Below are 10,072 nucleotides of genomic sequence, written 5' to 3'. Positions count from 1 at the left end.
TTTAGAATTTTTTGGAATTTAGTTGTTATTTGAACAATTTTGGATTGTTTTTCGAACAATTTTCATCCGTTCTCAAATATAATTTTGTATATTTGGGTTGTTTTAGCTAATTCGAGCTATTTTTTGGAAATCGTGGTAAATTCGTCGGAATTTAAGCAAATTTTGCTGGTTTTGGGAAGAAATTTATTTTGTCGTAGCGATTTCAACTTGTTGTCAGCTTTTTATTGGGAAAGCTTTGGTTTCAATTCTAACTAAATAGTTTTTTCTTTTGGATAATTTATCGTGTTCGTGCGATTAAAAAGAAAATTGTAATCATGCCTTCTACTCCTCTAAATACCTACATCAGAGTTTCGGACGCTCTAGTCAAAATGTGTGATAAACTTCGGGCTTTGAAGGAAGATGAGGTAGATATATTTATTTTAGAAATTAGAAGTACGGAATTGAGTAAAAAATGGGCAAACGTGGAAAATTCTTTTGAAAAATGTATTTTCTTTTTGGAATCGTCTGAGGATTCGTGTCAAGAAGATATTGAGTCTGTAGAATCAAAGCAGGAGGTCGTTTATGACATGTATATGGATTGTCTGGCAATGATAAACCGTGCCTTGCACAAACTTCGGCAAGGAAACGTTGAATTAAATCGGGATCCGTCTGATATTCCTCAAGAAGTCCAGACACAGTCTGCACCTCCTAAGGAAGTCCAGGCTAGCGATACTGATTTAAATAAAACGAACTTGTCCACCCACACTTGTCGAAATGTGGGTAATCAGGCCGCTAGCTCCCCAATAGCAGGTATTGGGAATCCTAGAGGTAATTTGATTTTTATTGTCGATCCTCCGAATACAGATATGGTTCATAATCTGGTGTTGCCTCCTTGTGATACGGATGTCTTCGAGGGCGATTTTCTTTCGTGGCCAACCTTTAGAGATCTTTTTAGCGCGGTCTATATAAACAATTCTCGATTGAGTGATATCGAGCGTCTTTGTCATTTGACACGAAATACTAGAGGGGAAGCTCGCGAGATTGTTTCTAAATTCCCCTTAACGAACCGTAGTTTTGCTCTGGCGTGGAACGCGTTGAAAGCCACATATGATAATCCTCGGTTGTTAATTCATAATCAGTTTAAAATATTATTCGCTCTTCCGGTACTTGAAGTTGAAACAAGTTCGGGTCTTAAACAAATCCAGCGTGGTATCAATGGTTGCTTGTCCGCAATGTCCATTTACGACGTTCGTACGGATAATTGGGATCCCTTCTTAGTTTTTATTTGTCTTCAAAGGCTTCCGAAAATTACACAGACATTGTGGGAGCAAAGTGTTAAAGACAAGTCATCTGTTTCGCTTTGGGAAGACCTCGATAGGTTTTTAACGGAACGGATTCAAACACTCATGTGTCTCCATGGTATGCGAGGAAATGATTTAGTCAAAAAATCTGGCGATAAAAAACTTCAAACCCATGTCATGAAACCATATCTTTATCGTAATTCCCCATCTTCTCCTAAGAATGATTGTATTATTTGCCCTCAACAGTCCCATCAGCTTTTTGAATGTCCTCGATTCAAAAGTATGTCGCTGTCGGCTAGATTTTCTACAGTGAAACGTCGTAGATTGTGTGTGAATTGCTTGCGCAGGGGCCATGAGGTGAAAACTTGTATAAGTCAGCATCGGTGTTCGAAATGTAGGCGTAGCCATCACACATTATTGCATCGTAGTGGCACATCACCCAATAATTCAATTTCTTCGGTTGGTTCGGTAAACCGAAACTCTACAAATTCACCAAATCCTGCCCCTAACAATCCTTCTGTCCCATCCACATCAACTAGTGCTTCTCGGCAAGTTTTCCACACGGCTCAGAATAAATCCGTTCTATTGGGGACAGCTATTGTAAATGTCGTCCATTGTGGTATTTCGTATCCCGCTAGGGCTTTAATAGATCCAGCATCAGAATCATCGTTTCTGACTCAAGGCTTGCAGAATAGGTTGAAGCTCCCTGTAAGTTCAACAGATGTCACTGTTTCTGGGGTGAATTGTGCAATTTCGGCCAATTCTAGTAAAATTTGCTCGTTGCAAATTGGAAGTCGTTGCGATCCTTCAGTGGTTTTAGAAACTCGTGCAGTGGTTTTGCCGTCCATTTCGGGGAATTTGCCCACGTTTAATATTTTGTCGGATTTAAGAGCCCAAATGCCAAATATTCGTTTGGCAGATGATGATTTGTTTAATTCACGTCCTGTGGAACTTCTCTTGAGTGCGGACTTGTATCCAAAAATTATGTTGGAGGGTTGTCAGTCAATTCTTTCTGGGACTTTGCTGGCTCAAAATTCAGTTTTCGGGTGGCTTGTAACTGGACATATCCCATCGTCGCAGATTCGTGCCTTTGCCACTACAGTTTTCAGCAAAAATTATAATAGAAATAATATGGTTAGATCGAATAGATTGGGTCGATCCTCACTTGCCCGCTACTAATTGGAGTAGCGTAATTCGGGGAACATAATTCGCCTGATAAAAATGTGTTTGTGCGTCTTTTGTCGAATATAACTAATGTGGCTCCTTTAAAATCAATTTAACTTCCTCAACTAGAAGTTTCTGGCCTCTGAACTTTTGAAAAGTATTGTGAAGAAAACAATTATAGAATCTCGTAGTGTTTGGTTCTACGGATGCTATTCTCTCGTTGTTTATCAAAAACCCTTCTAAGGCATTAACTAAAACTGGTGTAGATTTGGTTGGTCCTTTCGAGGTAAATTCTTTCACATATCCGTTTTGTCTAGTTTACCAAAGGATATGTTTGTGTATTCCTGCGTTTCTCTACCAAAACGATTCATTCCACTCGCGATTTTTGATTTATGTCGTAATTTGGTGCCAGTTAATTGTTGATCGTGATTCCGTTTCGCTGCTATACTACTCCGGGCTCTCGTGGCATTTTATTCCAGCTTGTGTTCTACATATGGGTGGACTCTGGGAAGCAGGAATAAAAAGTTTTCCCTCCTGAACCTGTCGTAATTGAATAACCTATATCGCTTGGGAATAGGTTTCGTAAAGGTAAAGAGCTTGCTAATTTGTGTTGAAATCGTTGTAATTCATAACGAGAAACTTCCACCAACGTTTTGGAAGCTAGGCAAAATAGCAAAGTTTACACGGTATTGGTTGTCACGTCAGAATCGTTGACGTTCGGTCGACAACGGGCATTGTAAAGCGGCCTATTTCTAAATTGTTTGCATTGAAACAGAATCCGTCACTGCGGATCCGAATCTATAGTCAAAAATGTCTAAAGAAACTAAAATAATATCGAAATCCGTCTCTGCGGATTTAAGCAAAATTAAACCCGTAACTGCGGGTTCTTTCGTAACTGGTAATCAAAAATCTGAATCCATAACTGTGGGTTCAATCGCGATCACTTCTATGGGCATTTAACGCCATGTTTGTATGGTTGAATCAGGGAGAACGTCCGTTACTGCGGGCGACTCGTATGCTCCCCATAAACGTAATTGTAATATAAGTATTCTAACTGTGTCAAGCTTGAATTTGGAAAAAATTAAACAAAAATGAATTTGAATTGCTCACATACACTGCACCGCCTACCATATTATTATATATAACTTTATGTACCTATCTAAATGGAATATCTGTGTTACAACATAAATAATGTTGCAAGGTGGGCGCCAATGTTTAAGTAAGAATCGCCTTTATATGCATTGTTGGGAAATGCATCCTTTGAACGCTCGTGTTAATTGTGTTTGTTTGCATACTCATTAGAAAACTTCATACTCCTTATTGTTACAACATTGAACTGTCAGTTTTCTAATGAGTATTGTTTGGCGCCAATGTCACTTTGCAGCATTGTTGTTGTTTTTCTTCTTTGGCTTCTCGTCACGATCGCTACAAGTAACACAGGTAATCTGTTCGTTCTCACTTTCTTCCCCTATTATTATTTATTTTACTATTTCAATAAAACTTAAAATCAGAAAACTAAAACGTTCGTGTTTTATTTTCTTTATTTTTCGAAACGCAATTTCGGCGCCTAAACACATTAGATGAAAAAAAATCAACTTTATAACGTTATAGTAGATACATATCGCAGAATTTTATTAGTAAAAAATAACCGTAATAACAATACTTTTATAGCATCATGCGAATTCGGTAAATCTTTTTTTACAAACAATTTCCAATAGAAAATATATTATGTTATGAAACGGCATTCTTACCGATCTTACACAATTCGCATTATACATTAGTATATTTGAATGTAATTGATAAAGAATTTTCCTATCTAGATCCAATGACCAATGAAAAAGAAGGTCTGACATTATTAATAATTTGCTGATGCTCTCCTTAGTAACAGAACTTTAAAAAATTTAGAGGTTCCAGTCAAATAAAGGGAACATATTAAGGCAGATTACTCTGACCATAAAAAACATTTCTATTTACAATGCGGCACAGATTGTGATATCAGTAACAGGACGTGCAATGTTTGCACTCGGGCTGTCTGCGATGGATGTTTCAATTATATATAAAAAAAATCCAAAATAACATGTTTACATGTGATTTGTGTTTGTGATCAATTCAATTATATCATATTAACGATTTTTTGTGGTAATTAGTATACGGTTCAATAAAATATGAAAGTAATGGACACACAATGAATCGCGTAACAAGTTAGAAATTCTCAACAATTGTATTCTTCACTCAATTCGACTGACAATATTATTCGAAAAGTAACCGGCGATAGCTTCATAAGAAACGTTTTTTTTTATGCGTATTGACTATGATGAATGTGTCCTTCTGATTTTCTTATATACTCTCTTCAAGGAAATTCTTTATGGGGATGAAAGCCCTCCGCGAGTATATTACGAATCCGGAAGTACAAATTCTGCCAGGCTTTGAGATTTGGCGCAAAATTGTTTATGGTAATTCTAAAGTTCATGGGAGAATAGCTTTGTATTGTAGGTTGTGGCTACTGTAGGTTATTTTCCAGATATAACGACTACATAAAATCTAATAAGGATTATTTTTATAAAAACATATCCTTTTTTTATGTCGAGTTTTTGTACCTCTTTTTGGCTTTAGTTTCATAAACCTTATACTAATCCACCAAAAAATGTTTTTTTTTGACCAGCAAATATTCTTCAAACGTGATATTCGAAATCTATATTTGAATGTTTCCATCGTCCTTATGAACTTTTACTCGATCCTTGCTTAGAAACCTATATAATATATATATATATATATATAGTGGTCACATAATTAAAAAATTAGTTGTGTTAAAAATTTTTTGAAATTTTTGAAAGTTCTTTTAATTCAGAACAATTAGATATACTGCACTTAAGTGATTTAGTGTGGATATAGAAATTTATTGCATGAAATTTTTTTTTTCCATAAATAACGGTTTTATGAAAAAACAATGACTTTTCGAAAATTTTCGTACCTTCTGCAAATATTTATTTATGTTAAGAATTATTTATAGTTTTCTACTAATTATAGCAACTTTTGGTACATTCGGACTTTTATTTTCTATAATCACGATTTTTTTAATGTTACACCTAACATTAAAAACTAAAAATTTTTACCAATTTTGATAGATTTTACAGATTTTTTTTTGAAATTCATTATCCGTACATGATTTTATCTGCGCTTAGTTTATTTAATTTAACAAATTTAAGGAGTTATTTCAAAATGTTTTTAAAATAAAGCAGTAGGGCAAAAAGTCACACAATGTTTTAATAATGTGGTCACTTCTAAGTCGATGTTTTTTATAAAAAACATTATTTATGAAGTATTATAAGTGTTCTGAATTAAAAAAATTTCAAAAACACTTCAAACGAATCGAGGGTTGATCAAAGGATTTTTAACAAAATTAATTTTGTAATTACGTGACCACCACTGTATATAATATATTATAAATTATAGTATATTAACTCTAAAATTATTAGTATATATAGCATTTCCACATTAAATGAAACCTTTTACAAATTAAATGAACCCTTTTCCAAATTAAAAGAAACCTTTTCCAAATTAAATGAAACCTTTTCCAAATTAAAGAAACCTTTTCCAAATTAAATGAAACCTTTTCCACTTGAAATGAAACCTTTTACAAATAGAATGAAACCTTTTCCAATTGAAATGAAACCTTTTACAAATAGAATGAAACTTTTTCCAAATTAAATGAAACCTTTATTCTTATCTAAGGAAATATAATATTTGCACTAATTTTAAACCAATATTTGAAAATTAAATCAAAGAATATTAACAACTATAGTTGTATGGCTATGTAATTAACATAAATATTCTCTAATTCGATGTGATTTTATTTAATATCTTTACTTAATAAAACTAAAACCAGTAAGGAAAGTAGTAAAGTCGGACGGAGCCGACTATATGATACCATTCACCACTATGGGTATATTAAACAGGACTATTAACATGAAATTGGATGAAATAAAATATGTGATATTTACCTAAATTTGAATCTACCTAGATCTATCCATAAACATGTCATTCGTTTGTTACAATGGGACAAAAGTATGTAAATCGACTTCAAACAAATATAAATAGGTCATCCGTTGGGCTATATCTGTATTTCTAGAAAACGCAACTACGTAATTATATTCTCAATTTTGTAAGTTGTACAAAATTTGATGTCAATCTGGCTAACATGAGCAGTTTGATGCCCAATTTACTTGAAATCGGCCGAAAATATATATGGAAGCTTTATCCAAATATTAAGCGATTTCAAACAAACTTGTCACAAGTTAGGTTATACTAATTTCAGAACGTTTTGTTCCTATTGGTTCCTTGATGCGTCAATTACTTAAAATCAATCTATAATAAAAGGGTGCTATATCTAAATCTAGGCCGATTTTCACAAAACAAGGCAGATATCACTCTAGGCTCAATTCAGTACGTTATGCCAAATTTCGTGCAAATCGAAGGATATATAGGGACTATGCTGCACCATTTACATGAAATCGGACGAAACTATATATGGGAGCTTTATCTAAATCAGGACCGATTTTCTCAAAACTTGGTAGACATCACTCTAGGCTCAATTCAGTACGTTATGCCATATTTCCTGCAAATCGATGGATATATAGGGACTTTGGTGCACCATTTACATGAAATCGGACGAAACTATATATGGGAGTTATATCTAAATCAGAACCGATTTTCACGAAACAAGGCAGACATCACTCTAGGCTCAATTCAGTACGTTGTGCCAAATTTTAGTGCAAATCGAAAGATATATAGGGACTTTGGTGCACCATTTACATAAAATCGGACGAAACTATATATGGGAGCTATATCTAAATCTGGACCGATTTTCTCGAAACTTTGCAGACATCATTCTAGACTCAAGTCAGTACGTTATGCCGAAGTTCGTGCAAATCGAAAGATATATAGGGATTTTGGTGCACCATTTACATAAAATCGAACGAAACTATATATGGGAGCTGTATCTAAATTAGGGCCGATTTTCTCGAAACTTGGCAGACATCACTCTAGGCTCAATTCAGTTCGTTATGCCAAATTTCGTGCAAATCGAAGGATATATAGGGACTTTGGTGCACCATTTTCATGAAATCGGGCGAAACTATATATGGGAGCTATATATAAATCTGGACCGATATTCTCGAAACTTGGCAGACATCATTCTAGGCTTAATTCAATACGTTATGCCAAATTTCGTGCAAATCGAAAGATATATAGGGACTTTGGTGCACCATTTTCATGAAATCGGACGAAACTATATATGGGAGCTATATCTAAATCTGAACCGATTTTTACGAAACTTGGCATACATCATTCTAGACCTAAATGATTAGGCTGTACCAAATTTCGTGCAAATCGAAAGATATATAGGGACCGTTTACATTAAATCGGTTAAATATATATATATGGGAGCTATATCTAAATCTGAACCGATTTTTCCCAATTTCAATAGGGTTCGTCCTTGGCCCAAACAAATGAGCTGTGCCAAATTTCATCCAATTCGGATCATAAATGCGACCTGTACTTTGCTCACAAAAATACATGGACAGACGGACGGACATGCATAAATCGACTTAGAAAGTGATTCTATGCATATTCTCAAAAGGAACCATGTGTCTATCTCGTTTCCTTTTGCCTGTTACAAACATATGCACAAAGACATAATACCCTGTACCACAGTGTGGTGAAGGGTATAAAAATAGTAATACAAACTGGGGTATTTCTTGACATTTTTGACAAGGTAACTGCTTATCTTAATGAAGGGGTTCCCGACTTGCAGCTTGTGGGATTTTCAAAACCATGTCCATAACGTAGTTAGAACAATCTTGCCGAGTAAGCTTTTGAATACTTCGCTCGATTACATCAACAATGTTCCATTGAAACGTCACACAGCTCAGCTCTTGCACATAATTTTTTTTTTTGAAAATGCATTTTCGATTGGATTTAGCATTGGAGAATAAGGCGGTAAGAATTTAAGGTTGCATCTTTTGGATTCGATCAAATTTTTTATGTCATGTCGCTTGTGTATTTGAGCGTTATTTTCCAAATCTGGATTGATTTTCTCAAAAAAAAATTTCTATAAATAATTTAAATCTGTCTGCATTGACACTGGAATTAGAAACGATTGTGTGATGTACAACTCCCGCGTTGTTTATTGCTGCAATTATAGTGACATTACGACCTCTGACCGTAGGCAACACAATGTGTGCTCTTGTTCCTTGTCTTGAACGGGCTTGGGTTCTTCGTATGTGAAGATTAAATCCACACTCATCAATGAATATAAATTTTTCTCCTTGTTGGGGTATCCATTTTGTAAAGTCTTGAGCATATTTTTATCTCAAGCCTAATGTTCTGGAGTCATTCTTTCGTTCTATTTCAATAGAGGCCATCTTAAACGTAATTTTTAATTTCCGTAATCCATATTCTATGCAGCTTGTGGAAATATTTATATCATTTTCTCTCAACAGTTTAGTTTTTATGGCTTTGAGGGTAATTCCAGGTTGACTTTCTACATAGAACTCGATCAGACTTAATACTTGTGGTGTCAACAACTTAGTTCTATTTCCACCACGCTTACTTTCCTTCAATGTTCCAAAATTTTGTTTGTGTCTTCTTATAAATGTTTTTTTTCGGAATTTATGTTTATGCAGGTTAAATTTGCAGCCTCGGAAATGGTTCGGTCTGGTTCGCATTTATTTTAAACGTTGCTATTTTTAAATACAGTGAACTCTCGATAATGTGAACATCCAAAACAGTAAACTCTCGACAATGTGAAGTAATTACAAACAAAATTTTGGAACATTGAAGGAAAATAAGCGTGGAGGAAATAGAACTAAGTTGTTGACACCACAAGTTTTAAGTCTGGTCGAGTTCTATATAGAAAGTCAACCTGGAATTACCCTCAAAGCCATAAAAACTAAACTGTTGAGAGAAAATGAAATAAATATTTTCACAAGCTGCATAGAATATGGATTACGGAAATTAAAAATTACGTTTAAGATGGCCTCTATTGAAATAGAACGAATGAATGACTCCAGAACATTAGGCTTGAGATAAAAATATGCTCAAGACTTTACAAAGTGGATACCCCAACAAGGAGAAAAATTTATATTCATTGATGAGTGTAGATTTAATCTTCACATACGAAGAACCCAAGCCCGTTCAAGACAAGGAACAAGAGCACACATTGTGTTGCCTACGGTCAGAGGTCGTAATGTCACTATAATTGCAGCAATAAACAACGCGGGAGTTGTACATCACACAATCGTTTCTAATTCCAGTGTCAATGCAGGTAGATTTAAATTATTTATAGAAATTTTTTTGAGCAAATCAATCCAGATTTGGAAAATAACGCTCAAATACACAAGCGACATGACATAAAAAATTTGATCGAATCCAAAAGATGCAACCTTAAATTCTTACCGCCTTATTCTCCAATGCTAAATCCAATCGAAAATGCATTTTCAAAAATAAAATTATGTGCAAGAGCTGAGCTGTGTGACGTTTCAATGGAACATAACATTGTTGATGTAATCGAGCGAAGTATTCAAAAGCTTACTCGGCAAGATTGTTCTCACTACGTTATGGACATGGTT

General features: G+C 34.7%; 1 protein-coding gene across 1 annotated transcript; it reads left to right on the top strand.

The window, feature by feature from the left end:
- The first annotated feature begins 368 nt into the window (after window positions 1-368).
- Window positions 369-2,459, top strand: LOC133326081 (uncharacterized). The gene has a single exon (XM_061534758.1). The coding sequence runs from the start codon at window positions 369-371 to the stop codon at window positions 2,457-2,459; it is 2,091 nt and encodes a 696-aa protein (XP_061390742.1).
- Window positions 2,460-10,072: the final 7,613 nt, after the last annotated feature.

This window comes from Musca vetustissima, unplaced genomic scaffold (assembly GCF_032173495.1).
Source record: "Musca vetustissima isolate MV318-11 ecotype Yass unplaced genomic scaffold, APGP_CSIRO_Mvet_v1 utg29120, whole genome shotgun sequence".
NCBI classification, from domain to species: Eukaryota; Metazoa; Arthropoda; class Insecta; order Diptera; family Muscidae; genus Musca; species Musca vetustissima.
Note: the sequence above shows the minus strand (reverse complement) of the source record. Positions and strands in the feature narration are given on the sequence as shown.

Excerpts from the sequence above, each read along its gene's own strand:
- LOC133326081 (XM_061534758.1), top strand. The coding sequence starts at position 369 with ATGTGTGATAAACTTCGGGCTTTGAAGGAAGATGAGGTAGATATATTT.